This window comes from Canis lupus, chromosome 29 (assembly GCF_011100685.1).
Source record: "Canis lupus familiaris isolate Mischka breed German Shepherd chromosome 29, alternate assembly UU_Cfam_GSD_1.0, whole genome shotgun sequence".
NCBI lineage: Eukaryota > Metazoa > Chordata > Mammalia > Carnivora > Canidae > Canis > Canis lupus.
The window spans coordinates 18,119,261-18,145,663 of NC_049250.1; the positions used below are offsets into that span (position 1 = coordinate 18,119,261).

The 26,403-nt window shown below is 35.1% G+C and overlaps 1 protein-coding gene across 1 annotated transcript in view; it reads left to right on the plus strand.

Moving 5' to 3' along the window:
* PREX2 (phosphatidylinositol-3,4,5-trisphosphate dependent Rac exchange factor 2) overlaps nucleotides 1-26,403 on the plus strand; it is a 276,462-nt gene that overhangs the window by 182,908 nt on the left and 67,151 nt on the right. The window contains 4 exon segments of the mRNA XM_038579474.1: nucleotides 2,244-2,285; nucleotides 7,463-7,680; nucleotides 12,201-12,303; nucleotides 18,656-18,799. Coding sequence (XP_038435402.1) covers nucleotides 2,244-2,285; nucleotides 7,463-7,680; nucleotides 12,201-12,303; nucleotides 18,656-18,799 — 507 coding nt within the window.

A 26,403-nucleotide genomic window follows, 5' to 3' on the forward strand; every position in this document is an offset into this window, starting at 1 on the left:
TCTTTACCATTCTTAGGATATGTACTTACTCTTTCGACAATATAACTTTAAAAAATGTTTTAAAATATTTTCAAGACTGACTTAGAATTCTATACCAACTTTTTAGGTGGATTCAGATTACAATAATAACAGTGCTTTATAGATAAATAGCATGGTAAATAATTTTCCAAGGCTTTTAATATATATCCCCCATTTATTTGTCCTATACAGGCCCATAAAATAGATAAGATAGGTGTTATCGTCACTGGTGAATGAGCACCTTGAAACTCAAAGTACAGTTGACCGTTGAACAGCATGAGAGTTAGGGGCACAGACTTCCTACCCATTCAAAAATCTTCATATAGTCCTCGACTCCCCCCAAAACCTCACTACTAATAGCTTACTGCCGACCAGGGCCCTGTTGATAATATAAATCATCAGATAATATTTTGTATGTTATATGTATTATATACTATACTCTAGAGAAAAGGAAATGTTAAGAAAATCATGAAGAAAAGGAAATGAATTACAATGCTATACTGATTTTATTGAAAAAATTCCACGTATGAGTGGACCCATGTGATTCAAACTTGTGTTGTCCAAGGATCAATAGTAGTGTAACCATTTTCTGAAAACCACAAAGCTACTATGGGGGACCCCACTATCCATGGTTTTGCTTTCTTTGCTTTCTGTTACTCTTAGTCAACCAAAGTCTAGAAGCAGATGATCCTCTTTCTGACTTATCATCAGCAGGTCAGTATTAGTCTAACTCTACGTCATGATGCCTCCTCCGTCATTCACCTCACTGAATCTCATCACCTAGGCATTGTATCATCTCATATCATCACAAGAAGAAGGATGAGTACAGTACAATATGATACTTTGAAAGAGAGAGAGACTACATTCATATAACTTTTAATACAGTATATTATTATAATTATTCTATTTTATTACTATTCTTGTTAATCTCTTACTGTGCCTAATTTGTAGATTAAACTTTGTCATAGATATATATGTACAGGAAAATCCATAGCATGGAGATGCCTGCATGGCTTAGTGGTTGAGCATCTGCCTTTGGCTCAGGTCATGATCCCGGTGTCCTGAGATCTAACCCTGCATCAGGCTACCCATAGCCTGCTTCTCCCTCTGCCTATGTCTCTGCGTCTCTCTGCGTGTCTCTCATGAATAAATAAAATCTTAAAAAAAAATTAGAAAATCCATAGTATATTTAGGGTTTCGTACTGTCTATGGTTTTAGGCATCCACGGAGGGGTCTTGGAATGTCCCACATGGATAATGGAGGACTACTGCAACAGATGGGTCCTGTGACTCTTGTACTTTTCCACCTCTGAAATTCTCTTGTTCTTGTGTTCTCACTTATAAAATGTAATGTCCTCTCAAGTATCTCCTATATTTCTTATCAGGTAATTTTGTCACTCTGACTCTATTGTGAGCCTGTCTGGAATAGGATGTAACCTAACCTTTTTTATTTCCCATAATCTTGGGCACATAAAGGAGCTCTGTACGTTTTTATATTTACTTATTGCAAGTAAACTATTTACCAGTTAGAAGTAAAGCAATGAGTATGAAATTAATACACATTTATCAAACATTTGTGATTGCCCTTGTTTGGAGATGGGTTGGGAAGAAGAGTATTTGGAAATATGTAGTATTGTTCCGCCTTTTATGGCCGTTCTTGACATATAGATAGGAAAGGAAGTCGAGAGAGAGAGAGAGAGAGAGAGAGAGAGGGATTATGTATATATAACATACAGTGTGTACGTTATATATACACACTATATAATCGAGAAGTATAATCTGTATATTACATATAATCTATAATTCTAATATATAATGCATAATATACATATAATTATACATAAAGATTATAAAATGCATATAATCTTTAAAAATTTAATTAAGAAAAAATGCTGCTTGAGAGCTTATTGATCAAGACCATAATAGCTATAGGAGTTTAGAGAACACCATGCAAACTACAGCAGTTAAGGATGACTTAACAAAGGTAGCAAGATTTAAATGTGTTTCACAGGCTAGTTTAGTTCAGAACTATATGAAATTTTAGCATCTTGAGCAATAGATAGAATTTATATAGGGGGTAGGAAGAATAGCATGTCAAGTAAATGAGATTTTTATTATCTAATATAGTAAGATTGTGCTGATTTTGACTATACAGTTAAAATGTGGTGCTAGTGGCAAAAAAAAAAAAAGACTGAACAACTAACTTAATATTTTCTTTTTCTGCAGAGGTAAAGTGTAGGATACTCCTGGCTCTTCTTGAATATTCAGGTAATATTTTTCATTATTTTTACTATTTGAAATTATTGTGGCCCATGACCTTGGAAGTCTCATGATACCAAGGCAATTCCTTCAACAAATTAGGTGGAAATACAATCCCTACTTTCTCTAAAGCCTTGCAAAGATTAAAAAAAAATACTTAGTAAAAATACAAAAACTGTTCATCTTCCATTATAGGTACAAACATGGAAACATATATATGTTTATACAGAATATAATTAAAAAGGAGAAAGGAAGGAGATTTTGGTAAAGTTAATTGTACAAATGGGATTTATTGTGAAACTATGTCTAACTTTTGTTTGTAAACAAGGATGTAGGTGGGCTCAGATTCAAGGGATGGAGAAGCAGACCATACTTTGGAAGGAGGGGTCTTTTACAATCTATCACATCTAGAAAATTTAAATTATAAGTGAATAAATGAGTCGAGTTAACCAGAGGGCTTTTTTGGTTTTTGGCCAGTTTTTGCTTGAATTAAACAAATAGTTGTCTTACTTTTGGACTAATAATAATAACAAAAATATCTGACTATTTTTAGTTTTACTAATAAGCACACAGTAGATAGGCCTTGTATAGATTTCCTTGGGTCCTCATAATCACTCTATGAGAACATTATTACTTTTACACAGGTTTAAAGATGAAGAAATTAACGTTCAGATCGATTAATAATAATAACTAGTAAATAGTATTCATTCAACATGTATTTTTGAGCATTTGGAAAATTAGATGCTTTATTGAGTGAATGAATAGTAGGTGGCAGATGAAATTCAAACTTAGTTATGTCAATTCCAGAAGCAGTCCTGGAATGCATTGCTTTATTCGTTAATGTTCAAATAGTATATTTTTGTAGATCCTTATTTTGATTTCAACTTTATTTTTCTATTCCTGTCATGAGTCTCTTTTTTTCTACTTTATTTACTCACTCTTTTTTCTCTCATCTATAGGATGGTACCAGAATGTAGCCAAATTACTCCACATTGTTGGCTGCAGAATTATGCTCTCCACTTGAAAATGGGGCATTTTGTCTGCTAAATATTATTTTTACTCACTTTTATTCCTATCCTTTTCTCTGTCTAATCTCTCTTTCATTTCTTTGTTGTTATTCCTATCCTTTTCTCTGTCTAATCTCTCTTTCATTTCTTTGTTGTTATTTTTTATTATTATTTCTTTTCCCTACAGTCTCAGGATACTGACTGGGATTACTTGTGTATCCAGAAACTGTCTCAGTCTTTTTAGACCAGCTATGGAATTTGAGCTTTTTAAACCATGGAGAGTAAATGAAGTGTTACTATTTTAAAATATGTTTGTAGAAGGTGGGTTTGAGTAGGTGCTTAAATACTGGAGTGAAACAGAAGCCTTTGATAAATAAAACATCCATTTCTTTTGAGTGTATTCCTACTACCAGAGAATTCTTACTCTGTAAAAACAATAAACTGTTACAAAAAAAACAGCTCTTCCTGCCTTTCTTCTTTTGCTAGAAGCTGGAAGCAGCTGTTGTATATCCTGCCATAGTTCTTATTGATAAAAATGAGGAATGAGAATAGTTTTGGGGAAGGATGGACACTTGTGAATTTTGAACAGCTGCATAATTAAAAGAATTGTCAGTTTTTCTTAGGAGTTTGCTTATTTTGGTGTCTGTATTCATCATATGGTTCCTTCCCCATTTAGCAATAGAACTGAGTCCCACTCTGTGCCAGACACCTTCCTAGATGCTGAAGAAAAGAAAAATTATGGGTGCCTTGGTGGCTCAGAGAGTTGAGCATCTGCCTTTAGCTCAGGTCATGATCCCAGGGTCCTGGGCTCAAGTCTATCATCAGAATCTCTGCTCAGTAGGGAGTCTGCTTCTCCCTCTGCCCTTTCCAGCTGCTCATGATCTCTTCTCTCTCTCTCTCTCTCTCTCAAATAAATAAAATATTTTTTAAAAGTTTTTTTTAAAGAATCACAATAACAATATCGTGCAATTTTACTTTACTAAGTGCTTTATCTTTATCTCATTTATCTTTATTGGAAGTCTTGGTAGAAATATCCCATAATATATGTAGGAATCTGATACCTAGGATTATATGGCTTAAAATGAGTAGAATCGGTAGATGAAAGCAGATGATATGTCTCTAGGTCTATGAGCATCATTCACATTATATGCCACTTCCTCTGTCCTTGATGTGCTGATGGTCTCCTGGGGAACCCAGACATTAAACAAACTCTCACAATGCTGAGTAATTAGTCATCTAGTAGAGGGATACTCCCAGGCCATGGCAGATCAAGAAGTGCATGATACCTACTGAAGGAAAGAGAAAATTTCACAAGGGGAGATTTTATTTTAGGAGTTCAGTGGGTTTCAGAAGTTCAAGGAATTGACTCTTAAGGATGATTTAAAGTTTGCTGGCGGAGAGGGTGGGAATGTGCCCGCAGCCAGAGGTCCCATGGACAAAGGTGTGAGCTCTAAGAACATTTATAAGGGCATTTAACATTTGAGGAACCTGACCAGTTGTGTGTGGCTCAAAGAGGAGAGGTCTGTATAGCCAGGGTTCTGGCTACTTTCAGATACATTGTTTTCTTATCTTATAACAAGCCTGGGAAGATTATTGCTGGTGTAGGGGATGAATGAAGGGAAACAATGCATTTATAAACTGTCAGCATGACTTGAGGATAGATCATAAGGAGTCCTTTCTGCCACTCTGATTTTTTTACCTTTATTATTCACTGGGAGGTGATAATGTGTCAAAGTTACTTGAAAAACTCAATATGATGTGCATATTAAAGTCTATGCAAACAAGTCATTTACTCTGTTGGAGTAGCAAGGCACAACTAAAAACCACCTCATGAAGTAGTAACAAGTTATAAAGTGCTTTTCATTTGAAAATATGTTGGTTTGAAATTTAAATGGCAGTGTGTTCCAGGGCATCTTGCATATCAAATTCTGCTACTCTACTGTAAGCATAGAAATGACCGAGGCTTCACCTTGGATACCTTTATACCCTCAGTAATTGGTGCTATGTTTAATTCTTGTGGTATATTCAATGTGAAAAGTTAAAAAATTTAATGAAAAAATACAACTTTTATATGATCAGCTCTGACTTGATAGTGAAGTTGAATGAAAATTTTCTTTGGCTTAAAATGCATATAGATAAAGTAGTAGAATGTGAATAAACATTTAAGTATTCTTTTCCAAGGGTAAAAAAAAGAGAAGAAATTTGGGCATTACTTCTCAAAAGCAATTTGAAGATAATTATTTCTACTAGTGGCAAAGCTACTAACCCTCATGATCTCTTCTAAGTTTTCAGTGGAACTGGATTTTTCCTTCTCTGGACCTTAGCTTTCCATTCTTGATATAAGACATTTCTTTCCAATTCAGTTTTGATTATGAAATTATTCTCAGGTTATAGGTGGGAGTATTTCTGCCCAAACTACTGAAGTATTTTTTTAAATTTCCCCAGATTTTCTGCTTTATTATAGAACAACAGAAAACAAAGCAAAACTGTGCAAGAAAGATATAGGGCTATTTTATTTAGTTTCTATCTTGAATCTCAACACTGTAGCTACACATTTGGGCTAACAAGCTGTCTGAATTATCCTTTTAGGTCATACTAAATCCAGGCATTTCAAGCTAATTTCAAACTAAATCCATCTCATTTCAGAGAATGAGCTCATATATTTTCATTTCACTTAATTTGTTAGTTGCTCTACTCATTCATTATTTTCATTTACTAATGCAGTGAATAGTTGTTGAATGTCTACACTTTGTTAGAAATTGTGCACAACAAAATAGGTGTTTTGCTTTTTTCTTAATTAAGAATTGGACGAAGTTTTTTCCCACTTTAGCTATTTTACAGTTACCTATAAAACACTCTTTTCCATCTATTTGAATGAGGCACATGGTATATAATTACTTAAAGGGAATGTCTACCACATGTTATTGATTAAATTAATAAGTTGAATCATATGGGATTGCCATATTCAACCATTTTGACCTAGTAAAGGAACAAGTTTGTGTAGATCAACATAATAAATGAAGATTTTCATTATAAAATTAAATATTTTAAATATTTAATCCTTTTTCTAATAAAATTGTCAAGAGTAGCTTTTACTAACAGGGAAATTAAGTAACACACAGAAATTATATTGTGTGTTCAGATGCTTTTGATGGTTATTAAAATCATATGTTCATTGTTCTTGGTAAACAACTTAAAAATAATGCCTTTTTATCAATAAAGCAAGAACTCATGGCAACATTTATATCCGTTTTACACACTTATAATGACAGTACTTCTTCACTTCATAAAATTCTGAGCCTTTGAAATATCCAACACACTTTTGAGACTATTTTTGCTTTTATTGTTCATCTGGTACAAGTGACTTTTCAATGTACAGAATGTATGGCTTATGGCTTTTTTTTTTTTATGTAGTTCATGGAGTTTGTATATATTCAAGTTTGTATATATTCAAAAATGCAAAGAGGTGAATCTCTGTGATCATGTTCTCAGAGGCAAGCTTCTTTTCACTTGAAAAAAAAAAACAAAAACAAAAAAAAAAAAACTGTGGCCCAAGAGTGGCCATTCACAGGGTAAACAGACCTTCAAGGTGAGTCCATCAAAACTCCACCAATTGCAGAAGAAGAATCCTGATGAAATCAGTTTATGTTAATACTGTAAATGCATTACTTATTTCAAAGAAATGTAAGAATTTATAAACTGGATTTGTTTATTTATTTTTATTTTTATTTTTATTTTTTTGGATTTGTTTATAACACATGAAGTCTAATAGGTAAATCCAAGAGTCCGAATTTACTTACTGTTACCATCAGACATCAATACTCTTTCCCGATGTGCATTTCACCTTAATATTTAAGTAAGTTTATTAGATAATTTTTAAAAATTTATTATTAAAAATGTATTTCATTGACAACACAAACTGAAAAATTGGACTTTGAGTTTCCTTTAGGAAGTATCATGTAACAAATACAAATTCCATCAAAATTTGGTGTTTAATGTTTTCTAAAAAGCATATTTGCTAAGGTATCTGTGCTCATTAGAAGAGCTCAAATTCACATTTTTCACGTGGGTTGAGTGTAGTGAAAGGATGAAACAATGGCAAACATAGATGCTTAATGAATTGGTGTTATTTGCCTGTGACGTTTTTCAAAACTGTCTTTATGTTCTCCTGGGTTACAGACAGTGAGACACAGCTCCGAAGAGACATGGTTTTCTGCCAGAGTCTTGTGGCCACAGTCTGTGCCTTCTCCGAGCAGCTCATGGCAGCCTTAAACCAGATGTTTGACAACAGCAAAGACAATGAGATGGACACGGGGGAAGCCAGCAGAAGATGGCTGGACCAGATAGCGAATGCAGGTGTTCTTTTCCACTTTCAATCACTCCTGTCACCAAACTTGGTAAGGAATCACAGTGCCTCCCACTGTGTGTGTCAACAGTACTATACGTTGTAACATATTCCCAAATAAGAAGTGGTTATTCGTTGTGGGTCAGTAGTCAGTCAGATACTTTAAAAGAACATATTTTTCCATGGACAAATATGGTTTTAGTAAGTATATAGAAGGTATTCCTTCTTTCTTGATTTTTATTTATTCTCCGGATGCTAAAAGCTGAGAAAGCCTCCATCTGTTCCTAATTCCTGTGTCCCTAAGCACTGACTGAAAAAGATCATCGGAGGGGAAAGGGGTTTCTGCTGTGGTTCCTTATTTCCAGTCAGGAAGAAACAGCCTGCCGTGAAACCCAGGCTCCCACACAGGTTTATATTCGGGAGCATGCCCGATAGACAGGATCTGACAACTTGTGTGCCATACTGTCTGACAGTCTGTTTAAAACTTGGGTATGTTCAGTGAATTTATTTCCTTTCTTTGTATGCATGTTTGTCCTGTTAATTCTGAGAATATTCCATATTTATGCATCAGTTTCCCACAGTCCTTACAAGGAAAGCACCTCAAGATATTTGATAAATAAAAGTGGCTTATTACATATCCTTTCTGTGGTTCTGATAGTTGTCGTGATGTTTAAAGGCAAACATGTTCACTTATACATAAACTTGAAGTACTCATTAAATAGAATTGTGATTTTAAACCCGAAATGCTGTGTCACCTGTTAAAGTATACATAGAAAATGTGACTACCAAGTAACAGGTTGAGTTTTTAAACACATGTAAGTGACTTTATATATCAAAATAGTTTTGTAATGGTAATAAAAACAGGGAGGTAATTGCAGTACTGCACAGTCATAAAAGGTTCTGGAATGATAAGGTAAGGGATTCCACCTCAGTGTACTTCAGAGAAACAGAATTAGATGCTTTTGAATCTAACATCCTATCCTTACATAAGATAGGAAGTCCACTTTCTAACACATGGTAGCATTAAGTGCCTATTGAATGAGTGAATGAATGAGGCTTCATTCCTGTTCTACTCCTACTTTAAAACTGCCGTTGTTTAATCAAGTGCTGGTACTTCTACTTTGTTTGCGATGCCAAGGAATGGCAGAAAGTATTTGTAATTTATATATCTGATAAGCAACTTCTATCCGGACTCTAGAAAGAATTCTTAAAACTTAAAACTATAAAAAGAAAGCTCAATTAGAAAGCACAAAAAGGATTTGAATAGGTATTTCTCCAAAAAAGATGTAAAATGACCAAAAAGCGCATGGAAAGATAACATAATTAGCCATTGGGGAAATGTAACTCAACACTACAGTGAGGTACTATAACACTTGGGATGTGGATAGGTATAATCCAAAAGATAATTGCAAGTGTTGAGAAGGAGAAATTGTAACCTTCATAATTGCTGGTGGGAAGGTAAAAATAAAAAATTGCCATTTTTTTATTTCAAGAATTTTTAAATTGAGTAGTTGACTAAATTAAAAAAAAAAAAAAAAAAAAAAGGGATCCCTGGGTGGCGCAGCGGTTTGGTGCCTGCCTTTGGCCCAGGGCGCGATCCTGGAGACTCGGGATCAAATCCCATGTCGGGCTCCCGGTACATGGAGCCTGCTTCTCCCTCTGCCTATGTCTCTGCCTCTCTCTCTCTCTCTCTCTCTCTCTGTGACTATCATAAATTAAAAAAAAAAGAGTAGTTGACACACAATGTTACATTGGTTTTGAGTGTACAGCATAGTGATTTAACTTCTCTATATGTTCTGCTGCGCTCACCACAAGTGTAGCTATCATTTGTCAACCATACAACACCATTACCGTGTCATTGACTATATTCCCTATGCTGTCATTTTTATTTATTTATTTTTTCCTTAGGCTGTTCCTTTTATTCTCATGATTTATTCATTCTGCAACTGGAAGCCCACATCATTCACTCCCCTTTATCCATTTTGCCCATCCCACCACCTCCTTCCTTTTAGCAACCATCAGTTTGTTCTGGTATTTATAGTCTGATTCTTTGTTTTGTTTGTTTATTCATTTTGTTCTTTAGATTACACACATGAGTAAAATCATATGGTATTTGTTTTTCTCAGCCTGACTTATTTCACTTAGCATTATACTCTCTAGATTCATCCCTGTTATCACAGACAGCAAGCTCTCATCTTTTTTATGACTAATATTCCAGTGTGTATGTGTGTGTGCACGTGCATGAATGTGTGTGTGCTTGTGTGCGTGCATATGTGTATTATATACATCCCATCTTCTTTATCCATTTGTCTAGTGATGGATGCTGACATCAGTGCAGCCATTTTGGAAAACAGTTTGGCACTTCTTCAAAATGTTAAACACAGAATTCCTATATTACCCAGAAATTCTACTCCTATGTAATATCCAAGAGAAATGAAAACTTATATTTGCATAAAATCTTGTACACAAATATTCTTAGCAAGACTATTCATAATAGCTTAAAAATAGTAACAGCCCAAATGTCCCTGAAGCGCTAAGTGGATTAATGAGTTGTGGTACAGCCATACAATAAAATATTATTCAGCCATAAAAGGAGAATGGAAAACTGACACATGCTACACCATGGACAGACCTTGAAAAATTATACTGAGTGAAGTAAGACAGTTGCAAAAGACTATATATTATCTGGGTCCATTATTATGATATATATGAAATAGGCAAATTTCAGAGACTAAAAATAGACCAATGGTTGCCTGGGGCTAAGGACTGGGGAAAGGGGTGTGGGGAATGGGTGCTAATGGGTATGGAGTTTCTTTATGTGGCAGTGCAAGTATTTCTAAAATTAGATTATGCTTGTAGTTGTGCAACTCTGTGAATATACTAAAAACCCCAAGCTATACACTTTAAATGGTGAATTTTGTAGTATGTGAATTATATCTCAAGAAACTTTTTTTCTTACTCTTTTGAAACCTTTAACTTCGTTTAAAGAATTGATTAAAAAAAATCCAAAGGTTGCTTTACAGAAAAGTCAAAGAAACCCGTATTTTTTTCTGCCTCTGTAATAAGCATATAAAAGCCTCCTGGGAATGTAGAAGTTCTGTGGGAGGTGGAGATGCTGGCAGTGTGTGTGTGTCCCTGAGCTCTGAGCACAGTCCATAGTCACTTGGTATCACTTTAGCCACATCTGCTGAAGCATCATAGCTTGCACCATATCAGTCAGAGGCCCACCTGTTTGGAATATTTCCTCCTTGTGTGTATTCTTCTTAATTGGGAAAAATGCTGATTCTTCAGTCCTAGCCTTCCAATTCCAGGTTCATGGCATACTCTTGTTGCTTCAAAGGACTTTAAAAATATAGCAGTTTACTAAATATTTATCCAGTACTTACAATGTACCATGCACTACATTAAGTACCAAACCAAGGTTCAAAGGTGATGATTCTCTTAACTTTTTGGTTTCCATGCTAAATATCTTTGGGATCTGGGGTTGCTTTAGTGATTCTTTTTCACATAGTGGGCATTCTTTACTATCTCTTTCACCCTCTGTTCATGCTGCCAAAAAATATGACTATAAGCTTACAGCAATTTTCAAAAATATATATAAAACAGGGTGCCTTGGTGGCTCAATTGGTTAAGACCAACTCTTGGTCTCAGCATAGGTCTTGATCTCAGGGTCATGAGTTCAAGCCCTTTGTTGGATTCCATGCTGGGGTTGGAGTCTACTTTAAAAAAAAAAAAGTGTATAAAGCAGTTAAAACGATTATTTAAAAGGGTCATTGATATTCTTAAGGAAACAGTTGTTACATTTAAAAGATAAGCTTGTGTATGATAAAGCTAATTATTCTTTCATCATGCACAAAACTGCTGCTAGGGAGGCCAAAATGTAGTACTAGAAAGATAGTATTGCTGAGACATGGGCTGAACTTGTTACCACCTTCCCTGCCTCAGCTGTAAAATAATATGCCATTAGAATGAGAGGAGTGATTAAAACAGATCAGATTGCATAGTCACAGGATTCTAGATTAAGGCACTATAAAGGCAAGTAAGATAAAAATGATTCTTATCCCTAAGATCTTTGGAAGGAAAATCATTGCGTACATGCAAATTGCTTTTATCACAGCTATAAAAGGGTGCAAATTGAATAATGCATAGGTTACCTTATTGTAAAACAGGATGGCAACTATGTACTGTAGCTTTTCAATAAAACAATATTCTTGCCTTCTAGCTGTTACATTTTTAAGATTATAGAAGTTTAGAGGCACATAGCATGCTTATTGTCTACATACTTATTTGTGTTAGAAATCAATATGGTTTGAATCTAGCTACCAAATAGACTGAAGAGCTGTGTAGAGCCATTTAGATAATCTAAAAGGAAAATATTAAACCATAAAAGAGACTTGTAACTTTGAGGGATTTGTTAATTTCATTTTCCACAGTAAATTCTTAGGTAAGCATTGATAATTTGGTTTTCATGTAAATAAAACACAAGTGAAGCTACTTAAGATCTGGAGATGTGATGTTATGTTCTATCCTATACAATCTTATCATATCATGTATTATTTTCTTTCCTTTTAGACAGATGAACAAGCCATGCTAGAAGACACACTGGTTGCACTATTTGATTTGGAAAAGGTTTCTTTCTACTTTAAACCATCAGAAGAGGAGCCATTGGTTGCAAGTAAGTAGTTAAAAATGTTTCCTAGGTGTTTCATAGAATTCTTTTGGCATCAAACAACAACATATACCATAACTTTGATACTAATATATTTAATATACAGTTCAAATTGTTTTATATAAAATGTTATATTTAGGGTAAATAATAACCAACTGTGGAAGTGACAGAAAATATATATAATTTAAAACTACAGATAATTCTAAACTTTTATTTTTATCTATCAGTTTGGCCTCTAAAACTTTTCTTGAGTGTGTGCATCAAATTCTTTGCAAGCAAGATTTTTTTTCTATTACTGTGATAAAATATACATACCATAAAGTTTACCATTTAACCAGTTTTCAAAGTACAATTCACTGGCATTAAGTACCTTTACAATGTTGTATAACTATTTCCACCACCCATCTCCAGAACTTTTTCACCTATGGAACAGAAGCTCCATACTCATTACACAATAAGTCCCCATTCTTCTTAGGGCCAAGAAGAAAGAGAAAAAACCTAAATTATGTCACATTGTGTAAAATTTAGATCTTTACCGACTGAGAAATACATAATTATTTGATTTGGCAATAATGGATAAAATTTATAATTCAGAGGGTGTAAACATATATTCTACATTTTTCCTAACTTAACAGGGAAAATTGACAATCATTACATCTGAGTGTCAAATTTTAATGTGTATAAATATATTATCTGTCTTGATTCATTTATTCATCCCATACAGTTTCCAAGATGGCAAAACCTTTCCCGTGTTGTTTGCTTTTGTATCTCCAGCACCCAAGAGAGTGCTTAGAACGAAAAAGGCAATATTGTTTTTCAAGGAAATGAATAAACAAATATCAATTAAGTGTGTACAGTCAGCAGGCAAAATGGTTTTATGGTTATAAAAATAGAAGGAAAAACAAACTTGGTGTGAAGAATAAAGGAGAGACTTTCCGCAGAACATAGTTGTAACTAATATGGCAAAGAAGTTACTTTATGAATTGAATTGAAGGACTGAAAAGTATCCCTTCAATTTCCCAGTTTGCCATCATGAAGCCTAACAAAGGGAATGTTTTAGAAGCATACATTCAGAGAAATAGCAATATCCAGGTTTTAATCTTTATACATTGCTGCAAGTTATCATTATTTATCTACCATTTCAACATTGTTAAGAATAGGTTTAAAATGTATCTATCAACCCAAGAAATCTTGAGCAGTTTGTTATTTATTTATTTTCTGTCTCTTGTTTTTTTCTAAGTTGTGAAGGTCCTATGTAGTACATAAGGTAGACAATGTGAGCTTCTTCAGGGCTGGGAAAGGTTCTCATTTATTTTCATATTTCTAATGTGTACTATGATAAATAGGGACCCAATAAATATTCATTCAATGCATGATCTGATTTAAGAATGATAAGCATTCATTCATTCATCAAAAATGCCTTAAATGCCTACTTATGGCCAAGTGCAATTCTAGGTGTTGAATACAGTAGAGTACTAAGCAAATATATCTCTCTTGGAACTGATATTCAAATGGGGAGAGGTAAATAATACACAACATAAATAATTTGAACATAAACTAGAAGACAATAATATGAATGTCTGAAGGGAAATAGAAGAGAACAATGGATAGCAATGCAGGGGCAGGTGAGAAGTTGCAAATATTTAACAAGCTAGGAAAGCCTTATCAACAAGGAGAGCAAAGACCTGAAGGGGTGGAGAGGTATTTGGAAGAGGGATGTCCCAGATTCTCTCAGGATAGCAAGGAAGCCTGGGTGGCTGGAGCAGCATGAGCGAGGATAAAGAGCAGGGGATGGGAACAGAGAGGAGGCCAGACCATTGGAAGAACTCCTGTCTAGTTAAGCCATGGAGCAGAGGAATGACATGAACTGACTAATTTTTTTTTTAAGATTTTACTTATTTGTTCATGAGAGACACAGAGAGAGACAGACACAAGCAGAGGGATTAGCAGGCTTCACGCAGGGAGCCTGACGTGGGACTCGATCCCGGGTCTCCAGGACCACACCCTGGGCTGAAGGCTGCACTAAATCGCTGAGCCACCTGGGCTGCCCTGATCTGACTTATATATTGAAGGCTGACTCTGACTGCTGGGTTGAATAGAGGATTACTGGGGATAAGGACAGAAACAGAGCGACCAGTTAGGAAGCTGCTACAGTGACCCAGGTTGAAAGATGATGGTGATGGTGACTTGACCTTGTGGGTAGCTGTGGGGATGGTAACAGTTGACTCTGTATGTATTAAATTATGAAGCTAGACAGAACAGAATTTTATTAAAATTTCATCTTCACTGATAAATGATAAAGAATGAGAACATGAATACAATGTTAAGGACTTGGATTATATTCAAGAGAGAACTTGGTAAAGGGGATTAATTCATAAGGATAATATTATTTGAACAAATTGTATGGTCTTCTGTGGGCATGTATAAAGTAGAATACATTTTCATTTAATTTAATAATGTAGGCATAATTTTGCCGGAGGCAGCAAAACTCTGTTTTCACAACATAACCTGCTTTTTCTTTTAAATTTTGCTTGAGGACCCATAAGCTCACAGGAGTACTGTTTTCCGTAGTTCAAATATGACATTACTGGTGAATGGTCTGTTGAACAAGCAGGCAAGGGACCTGGGTTATAAGCTCTATAAAATATTTACTTATTGCATAGCTACCATGAGAGATTTAACTTCGGCACATTGAAAAATAAAGATTAAAGATTAAATAATTAAGACCATATAAGTAATATTAGTATGTACACGTATGTGTATCTGTGACAAACATAAAAATTCATATATATTTTTTAAGTGTTTCCCTGAAGCATACCCTCAACTTCTGAGAAAACAGATCCCTAATGAAAGGTCACTTCTGTGTACATTACTAGATATTCCAAGCAAGTTCCTAACAGCGATGACAGGAATGTAGTTATCCTTTTAAGTTGATTCAGGAAAGAAGAGAATTTTTCAATACCCAAATGTCATCACATCTTATTTAAATGATGTAAGGAAACTAGAGCTTTATTATTAATTGCATATGATTTGATCTTTCTGTGAGCTTAGAAGCAGAGGAGTCAGATGCAAATTAATTTGCATCACTATAGCAAAGACTAGTTTGGCTGCGTGAGTCTTTGAGGGAAGGACCCAGTACAGACGGGAGGAAACATGAAGATGTAAAGAGAACACTGGCTTTAAAGATAAGAAACTTGAATTCCAACCCTGCACCCCTCTCATCCGCAAACGGGAGAATGCTAGCTTTCCTGACTCACGGGGCTTTCAGAAGATAATGTATTTGAAATTCTCTGGCATTATATGAGGCTTATAGTAGTATGCAGTAAATACTTGAATCCATCCTCCTCACTTTATTACTCTATTCTTTTTAAAAAGCTGTATTTAGCATTTCTCATAGTCATATTTTTTGCATTAAAGAATAATGAGATTCTGAAGAAATATGGCATGCCAAGCACGTAGAACTCAAATGTCTTGATTGAAGACATTTTATTTTCCTTGAAAAAATAATTATTAAGTATAAACACCATACCAGATACTGAACTAAGTTCTGGAGATACAGGAGTGACTAAATAAAATAAGGACCCTGTTGGCATGCAGCTTAGAAACTAGTGAGAGATACAAAGGGATAGATGGGGAATGTCCCCAGTACAGTACAGGGGAAGTATGGGATCCTTCCTATGCCATATTATGTAATTAGTGAAGGAGGAATAAGTAAGCTAAATGATTAGGCTGTATAAAACAATATATTTTATAGAAAATCTTCCTGTTTTTGGAGAAGAATGATAGCAGATCTCCCCCCCCCCCACACACACACACCTTTTATGGTGATACAGGTAATTTTACTATAGTGATTAGGAGAATGGATATTTTTGAGCTTCGACTCTTTCCATTGTACCTGGAACTGTGGATGCCATGGTGAATAGGACAGACATGTCCCAATCATGAAGGAGCTCACAGCCTATTTGGAAGAAAACAAAGGAAGAATCAACAGCATAGATGGTTAGGGCCATGATAAATCCAGTGCAGGAAATAAGCAATATATGAAGAGTGAGGGTAAAGTGGCTTTTTAAGGAGTCAACAGGGAAGGGCTCTTAGCAGAAATAGCTTTTAAACTGAAATCCAAAGGACCAGCAAGACCCAACCCTGCAGAGGGTCAAGGAAGAGCAATTCAGGCAAAGGGAACTAACAACTTCTTAGAGACTTATTTCCAAACTCATTCAGTGATGGAGGACCATGTTTACAGGGATGGGATGCTGCTGCTGAAATTCCTCTTGAGAATTAATCCCTCTGTAGGGTGGGACCAGAAACCTTTTCCTCATGCAATAATATTTTTGATGCCTTTACTCATTACATATTCCTAATCATCAGGTTTGTTTTTCATAGTAGATGAATTTCCACAAATAAGAGACAGCAATCTTCAGCTCCACATTATTATGCACTTTTATAGGTATAACAGTTACTTTGAGAGAAAGTCTTCATTCTTTCACTCTCAGTTTTAACTTCATTTTAAATTTAATATACTTGATAATTTTCGGTCATTCTCCGCTTCTTAGTTCCTGATATAGCATCTTTATTTGTTGTTATTCCTATAATATGGAACTCCTACTGTTGTGTTATTTTCCTTTTTTTTTTTTTAAAAATTTTATTTATTTATTTATGATAGTCAGAGAGAGAGAGAGAGAGAGAGAGAGAGAGAGAGAGAGGCAGAGACACAGGCAGAGGGAGAAGCAGGCTCCATGCACCGGGAGCCCGATGTGGGATTCGATCCTGGGTCTCCAGGATCGCGCCCTAGGCCAAAGGCAGGCGCCAAACCGCTGCGCCACCTAGGGATCCCTGTTGTGTTATTTTCCTTTCAAAACCATCATCCATTTGATAACAGAGATTGGCCACATTGGTGCCAAAGAATAAAGGAATGGAATTCTAAAAATTGAATATAAATGAAATTCATTGAATGAAAAAGAAGATCCGAATTCTTAGTATATACACATCGGTATTTTCTTTAGTGTTCATGCATCCTTTTTCTTTATTATACGGCCAGGGGAAAACAGGATTTTCCCAATCATTAAAATCCAGTTAATTTCTAAGTCTTCAACTGAGAAATAATGCTCTTTTTCCTAAACCAAAATCCTTTATGCCTCCCTTAAAAATGTAGAAACAAAAATAAAATAGGCGCTTATTATATGACATAAAAGAAACTTGTAGATGTTAATACAATATCTCTGCTATTGATACACAAAATTAGATTCATTTAATTAAAAACCTGGAATCTCCATTCATTAATAGTATTTAACCTTGAACTCTGCCTTTACATATAATTTTATTCAAGAAACAGGTTAGAGGGGCACCTGGGTGGCTCAGTAGTTGAGCATCTGCCTTTGGCTCAGGTCATGATCCCGGGATTCTGGAATCAAGTCCCACATGGGATTTCCCTGCATGGAGCCTGCTCCTTTCTTTGCCTATGTCTCTGTCTCTCTCTCTGTGTCTCTCATGAATAAATAAATAAAATCTTAAAAAAAAGAAACAGGTTAGAAGTAACAGATATTAAGTCAAGAAAATGTATTAAATGTCTATAATATTTTTGCCTTAATTTTTAACTGCTTAAGATGACTATCCCAGCTTTTTAAGAAGATTTTACATTCTTTCTTAATGAATTGGAAATGATTTGTCATGGATAAGTTGCAAAATGAAAAGGATTTATGATTGCACTGTGAAATACTCCTACAGCTTTGTAGATTTTCAAGTTGTTTTTTTTTTTTTTTTTTTTTTTTTTTAGAGTTGGGGGTTTTGTTTTTTTGTTTTTGAGTAATTAAATTTAGGATCTTTGAGAAAATGAAAAGAATTTGGATGGACAATTTCTAATGACTCTAGTGCATCAAAAGAGGTAATATGGTTTTGATCTGGTGCTCAGGGAATGGAACTTGCAAAACCCATGCTAATTTTGATAATGGTTGCTATGTACCCAATTTCTTGTACACTGCTTAGGAATTGTACCCCAAGGACTCATTTTGACTAAAATATGAATGAGGCAGATGCCCTGGGAGATTCTGATTCCAAACCATGTGTAACTAAACTTCTCATTTAGTTAAGTGAGACATCTGGTGTGTCAAAGTGTAACAAAGTTTCCTATTGTAGAATTTTATATACAGTACAGTAATAAATCTGTTGCTTTAGCTAATGAGAATCTGATTTAATGCTCTTTCACTGAATAGCAAGTTTGCCTAACTTGAACTTAACATACAAGGGTACTTTTAATATATTAGTTTCTAGTGGATTATCAAGATTTTTTAAAAAGTTAACAAATATACTCTATAACATATCCTGATTTGGGGAAGTAATGTAACATTAAATGTCATTTTAGATGTTCCTCTTACTTATCAAGCGGAGGGAAGCCGGCAGGCTCTGAAAGTTTACTTCTACATTGATAGTTATCACTTTGAACAACTGCCTCAACGTTTGAAAAATGGAGGAGGGTTTAAAATTCATCCTGTTCTTTTTGCACAAGGTAAACTGCTTTCCTTTTTATGTACTTAATTTTTTTTATCTTTATCGATTTTTAAAAATACATGTAATTGTAACCATCATGAATTTTTATTTTTTCCATTAATTCAAAAATTCCTTCGTAGTACCTAGTAATATTTTTACTTCCAGGAATGTTTATTACGGAAACAATAATATAAGGTTTAAATGTTTATTAAATAGGACTGTAACAGTATTTATAGTAGGGAAACAAGACGTGGGTGGTTTAAATAGATAAATTAATTTGGCTTAAATAAATTATGGGAGAGTCATTAAAATTGTATGGTTAAAAATATTTTATGAAATAGAAAAAAATTGGGGTATATGCACATGCAGGCCACAAAAAATAATTTATGCATAATGTAATTCAGGTACATATATACTTAAATGTACATAAAATATTTTCAACGTCATTGGGTGATTAAATTGATGATGATTTTTTATTCTTTGAGTTTTCCTCCTTTATGTCATTTTTGGTTAATAAAATATATTCCTTTTGTAAATAAAAAAATTGTTTTCGCAAATGAACAATGAGTTTTAATGCAATAAAATGAATTTAGTGTAACATGAGTAAGAAGATTCTTGCAATGAACTGGGTTTCCAAGGGAAGGTCCTGGATCTTTTTTTTTTTTTTTTTTTTTCTGGGGTCACAAATACAAGCCTCAAACGATCAGGAGTCCAGATTATTTTATTGTAGCTTCTTCAGGTCTATGATTTATTTTTTTTAAACTCATGCTGTGGTCACAAGATTATATCAATTTCTGTGAGCAATTCCATAGAGCCTTTCATTTTTTCTTTCATTGAGTTTTCAAGAACTGCATTGGTTTTGCTGTGGAATTTTAATATTCTAATAAAAATGAAGTGTAGAGAAAATCAATCTCTGTAACTGAAGAACAGATAGGCATATGAAATCATAATCTACTGCCAAGTGAAAATTCCTGTACCATATGCATATTATTATAATTCTAAAGGATAGATTACCCTTCCTTCAATTGCCATGGTTTAAAAACAATGACTACCTCAAAGAGATACTTGGTAAGAATACCTTTAAATAGAGAAAAATGTTAGTTGCAGAGAAGATCTTAGGAGTTATTAGAAGTTATTTTCATTTTTCTTTGGAGGATTGTGGTAGGGTCCATTAGGTATACAAGATTCTGTAATGAAAAAAGAATGGAAAAAAAAAAGAAATAGCAAAAATAGACTTTTGGAGCTATGTTAGGAAAACAGGTTAGCCTAAAATATGTTAAAAGCCATTACACAGATAGATAGTTTTAGAAGACGGAAGGATGCTGGTCTGGAATGTTAACTTTTATAGGGTTTAACCAGAGTTTACAGTTATTAAAGATTCTTTCCTTTCTTTCCTTTATTTATCTTTTTAAAAATTCTGCCTTTGAAATCATGACGGAGATGACAGATGGCATTTTGCATCTTTTCAAAAAATTTATTACATTTGTGACACATCAGCCATAAATAGCTGAATATTCATACCCAGCAGCAAATGTTCATAGGAAGAGGAAGAGTATCTTCCAAGTAACCTCTAATTTATAATTATGGCCAAAACTAATTTTAAAAAATGCTTATGGCCAAAACTAATTTTTAAAAATGCCTAAATATATATTATTTCAGTGTGAATACCACATTGCTTTTTAAAATGTAAAGAAGAACCATAGCTAACATTAGGTTTTAATATTCACACCGCAATAAAATATGAAAAGCCTCAGTGGAAATGCTTCTGCTATTGAGGTCATAGGGAAAGAAGACTGGCAAACAGCTTGTCTCATTAGAACTGTGTCAGTGATAAGACTGCTATTTAACGGGGTTGCGGAAGTTCTTCTGCACTCTTAAAACTCCATGAGAATTCATTATTAGTCACTCTCCCTATTCATCAGATTGAGAGAAGCCCAGGAAATTCAGCCCTAGCTTGACGAGAGATTACCAGCTGGTAACTGAAAGTGGTGGTAGATGAAGAGACTCCAAAAGGTGTCTGTCCAGAATTGAATGTTTACTCGAAGGCTTTCAGTTTTAGATATACATATGTACGTCGATCTTGGCTGGCAAATAAAAAAAATAGAAAAATGAGATAAATTTGAAAGCCTCTTGGAAAAATTATTTATGTCAGCCCTTATAGAGTTGTCTGTTGGATGCATGTACTTAGGACAGGAAGGACATACTGGTTTCTTCCCATTTTTCTTGCCTGAATGGATCCTTCTGCAAAGGAGGGCACCCTGCAGAGAAGGCACCAGTGGCAAGATCAGGAATTCCAGTGCCTATAGAATAAGCTTTAGAGAACTTGTGTCACTGAAGGCCAGGCCTACAGGAGAACAGGAATCTCATCAGATAGAACAAGGGGTACAGATTTACATAAAGATCACAGCAACAGCAGCCAGACAGGAAAGTCAGCACAGAGCATAACCAAAATGCTAAGAAGGTGAAGATCAGACCGTAGCAGGCATCTGTACTTCCTACAGGTCAGGGAATTAACCCTGTTGGGATCCTCAAGTCCTTAGCAAGATATAGCAAGTAATTATAAACTGTATGAAGACGAGAGAAAGGAGGATAGATATTCAGGGTCACTTCCTCCACCCACTCCCCACTGGCATGTTTTCACACCATTTTTCCGTGGTTTTCAATACGAGCTGCACATTAGTCAACTTTGAGTAGGTTTTAGAAAATACCCAAGCTTGCTCCCACATTAAACTGATTCAATCAGAATCTCTGGGACATAAGGCTCAGAAACCAGTATATTTTAGAAGCTTTGCCCTTGACTCTTAAGGTTCGCCGGGAGTGAGAAAGCACAGGTCAGTGTGGACCTGATTAGGAAACACTGTGCAATTATCCAGTTAATCTTTGATTAATCAGATTAATCCATTTCTCAAAGGTTTGATACTTCCAGATTTGGGGGAGCCAGGGCGAGGGGGCTGGGCATTTTCACTTGTGTTTTTAAGTCATTAGGTTGCAGCCTGCCCCTAGGAGATCTGATTTGAGTGGAACAGTTTTCTTCCGCAAAGACTAAAGATGCCCTAATGACGGCTGAGGGATATCTTCTGGCAATCCTAATAACTAGGCAATAAGCTCATCTTTTCTGAAAGGAGTTCCAAGTGGGTGACCTGCCATGGTCCACACCTTGTACCCCTAGATCCATTCAAGTCAAGTCTAGAAGTGGCTCCTTCATGACTCTGATGGGGTCCCTTCTAGAAGAAGCATGGGAAGAAGACAAGCAATAGCCCCTGCTGCTACAGCTTGTCTTGGGGCTGCAACAGATGCTCATTTTCCCTCTTGTATTCCTTGTAGATCAGCCTTGCCCTCAGCCTGTGCCTTTCAGTCTCAGAGGTGTGAGCAAGACCTAGAGGCCTGATCCCCCTGTTCACTCTTCGTTTCTCAGGCCTGGGTTCCTGCATTTGTCCATTTACTATCAAATTTGGATAAGGAAGTACTAAGAAGGACCTGATTCACTGGGTTCCGAACATGTTCCTTCCTGTTCTCACTATTTAATAATAGCCCCCCTTCCTTATGATGATTAGGGTCTACCAACCTTGGCAAGACAGTGATTGCACTTCCTGGGTGCCTTGGCACAAGGAGTCTCCAGTGCCCCGGTGGCAACCATAGCTAATGTTCAGTGGGACCCCTTCCTTGTCTCCTTGGGAAAGCGTACCTCTTTGGGGATCAGGACTTTATAAACCCACAGAGCCAGAGTTTTGGGGCTAGGGAGCACACATCCACAAGTTGAGGCACTGAGACTGATGCTGTATTAGTTTTCCAGGGCTGCCATAACAAATTACCAGAAACTGGGTGGCTCAAAACAACAGAAATTTATCCTATCATCATTCTGGTGGCTAGAAATCTGAAATCAAGATGCCAAAAGGCCAGGCTCCCTTGGAAGGCTCTAAAGAGGAATCCTTCCTTACCTTCTATACCATCAGTCCTGGCATTCCTCGGCTTGTGACAGCATAATGACAGTCTCTGCTTCTGTCTTCACATGACTATCTTCCCTCTGTGTGTCTTTCTCTGTATCTCTGTGCAACTTTCCCTCTTCTTATGAGAACACAGGTCATTGGATTTGGGCCTAACCTCATTATAAGCTGATGTCTCTGCAAATACCCTATGTAAAATTTAGGCCATGTTTGCTGTCACCACGGGTTAGGACTTCTGTTGTATCGTTTTGGAGGACACCATTCCACCCTCAATAGATGTTAAACAGGGTCCTTTCTGCTTCCACCCTTTGTTCCTAGACTCCTGTATTCCGCCTATTAGGGACATGGCATCATTAAAGGTCTTTGATTTTGGTTACACTGTGTCCTGGAATATGGTATCCTTTCTTTGTAAAGTATTGTTAAGCACCTGTTCCCTGGGTCTCTTACAGTGGTTTTCCTTAACGCTAACTGGAACATGTGATGCTGGTGCTTTCTCCACAAACACACTTTCATGTATATTTGTTTTTCAGCCCTTATGAAGCCCTTCTGGCACCAGAAACTATAAATCCTAACTCTTCTATCTTTCTAAGCTATCTTTCTATTCTCAGAGAATAATTAAAATCAACCAGAAACATAAACATTTTTCTCTTCTATTATTTTTTTAATTAAAAAAAATTCCAGCATAAGGCATTTTTTTTCTTTTAAACAAAAGGGAACATTTTGTTATAAACTGTCATTTTCTAAGGTTCCTTCCTTCAAATATTTGGTTTTTTTATTTCAAATTTTTGTAAAACTCTACTTTAGGTCCTTTAAAAGATGAACCTCTTAGTTTTTCCCTTTGGGTTTGACACAGTATTTGAAATTGAAATATTAAAAAGCTTTTTATAAAAGAAGGAGCAGTTCCCAGAATTGAAATTTCCTAAATGTTAGAGTCAGTCTATAAGCATGTGAACCCACCCCTCTTTAAAAGCAGCACATTCTTTCTCGCATACTGGTTCTGTTGGACTTGATCTTAGCCAAAAGGCTGAGAAGCGATGCATAGTGGTCCTACTGTGATTGATTAAACTGCTTTCCTCATGGAAATTGTGACCAGTTCTGAAGAATTTTAACCAACCTTGACCAGTGCAGATATCTTGTTTTATTTAACCATTAAAGTGTCTTCGTGCTATCAGGAAAGAGCCTTACTTGATTGGAACTATTTCATGAAATCGTTCTTCAGATGTTCTGTATTTTTCCTGATCAGTCCCTTTTCTGGAAAAGTCTTGAAAGGTATTTTGAGTGAGTGGAAATGCAGCTCATTTTCAGTCTTAAAATAATTTAATCTTCACTTTTCTCTAATATTCATTATGTTTTTCTTTTTTGCTGACTAAGTTTGACGGGATGATTTGCTTCCTCAAATTCAAAAATGATAGAAGGAAAATAAGCAAACAAGAAAGTCATCGTATTTTCAATACTGCCTTTAATTAAATGCTATTAAATATTCATGCAACCAAATATGTCAATACTACTTTTAAGAAACATAAAACATTGTTATCTGGATGAGAATTAAGGAAACTAGACAAGAAAATGCTGAGAAGAGGACAAACTTGGAAGTTTGGGCATTTTATATATATTTAACTTACTTTTGCTGAGTATAGAAATTAAATCTGGTAAAAATTATTCTATTTTCTTGTATTTTAATGATAAATAACCAAGCTATTCATCTAAAGTCAGGAATGTTGTGCTTTCCTCTTCTTTGCCATGGAGTGTACCTTCTAAACACAGAACTTGTCTTTTTTGTTGTTTTTGTTCATTTCCTCATAACCCTACATATGTGCCATAACATTTTGCTGATTATTAGACATTTTCCCCATTTAAAAAATTTCCACATAATTGTGCATTTTAACTGTTGCTAATTTGGAAATATTGTCAAGGAATGTCATAAAAATACCAGTTTGTTTTTATATGGCAGCAAGCTTTTAGAGCAGTACTGGATGTTTTGGCCAAAACTGAGGTATCAAGACTTTTATAAAAATTTGAGAAATACTTTAATAAAAATTTTATAAAAACATAGATGTCTTTGTATGTGTCCCCACCCCACCCCTCACCCCCAGTTTCCCTGTGGCTCCTTCCTAGTGTTCTCCTTCCAGTCTTTCTGATCTTCAATTACAAATTGAAGTGTCTTTGCATGGACGTCTTTATTTCCCAGAACATCCTGTTTGGCTAAGCACACTTCTGCATAATCTGTATTCCTAGAAATTGAATTAGATTAATGCCTACCGGCATTGGACATGTTGCCTAATATGTAAAACACATTCAGTAAAAAAAAGTCATGGGTCTCTTAATACTTTATTTGATTTAATTATTTCCCAAGAATCATAATTAGTAGGTGCTCTTATTTTCCATTTCACAAATGAGGAACCTGAGCATCTTGGATTTTAATGAACATGCCTAAGGTCATACAACTACTAAGGAGTGGAAGTGGTAGTTTTACTCCCACGCAAGGACTTTCATTATTAGCTTTACAACCAGTAAGAGGAATTCACATTGAAGGATGACTATTGATAGACTGAATCCTCTGAATATTTGCCTCTCACAAATAACATCTCATTAATGGAAATGAATGTGGCATTTACTTGAGGATTATTTTTATCAGGAAGACTTTTTTTTATTTCTTGTATGTAATCAGGACCAGAAGCTTGCTGAACCAGTTACAAATATTCTAATTAATCCACAAGTCATAATGAGTAAACAAGTAATCCTTAAAACCACCCACAAATTTGATATCATGTGCTGAAGTAAATGTAGTAAGCATCTCTCTAATTTTCCATAAGTGATTTCTTAATTATAAGCCAATAATACCATCTTTATTTCAAATTGAATAATACTCTAAAAGCTTTTTTTGTTTCTCCAGTGCTGTAGAAATCTGGCGAGTTTAGAAAACAGCACAGTAAATATTAGTAATGAACTTGTGATGAGCACTGGGTGTTATATGTAAGTGGTGAATCACTAAATTCTACTCCTGAAACTGTATGTTAAGTAACTGGAATTTAAATAAAAATTTGAAATATTTTTAAAAAATAGCAATGAAAAAAATAGTAATAACTTTTCTATTTTGCCACCAAAATGGTGATGTTTTTGTCAATTTGAAGAAATCTATTAGTTTAGAAGCTATTGCATTTAGCAGTTTTGAAAGATTAATTTTTTAATCGATTTTGAAATAGTCTGCTGAAAATGGAGCCTTAAGAGTGGCAATAATTTCAAAGGGAAATAATTTACATTTCCACATTGGATCCATTGCCATTCCTGTTGCTGGCAACCTCTCCATAGGAGATCTTGTATTTCTAAGTACTTCCATGTGATTTGTTTCCTCTCCAAAAGTTAAAAGTACCATTGCATAAAGTTTAAATATAAAGAAATACTTAACCAAAAATATTAGTTAAGAGGAAATCTGTTTTATTTTTTAAAAATTTTTAAAAAAATGTATTCATGAGAGACATACAGAGAGAAGCAAAGACATAGGCAAAGGGAGAAGCAGGCTTCCTACGGGGAGCCTGATACAGGACCCCAGGATCACAACATGAGCCAAAGACAGATGCTCAACCACTGAGCCACCCAGATGCCGCAGAAAGGAAATCAATTTTAATCAAGGATGTTTAAAATTAATGGGAAGTTATATATATGATTATACTTACTTATT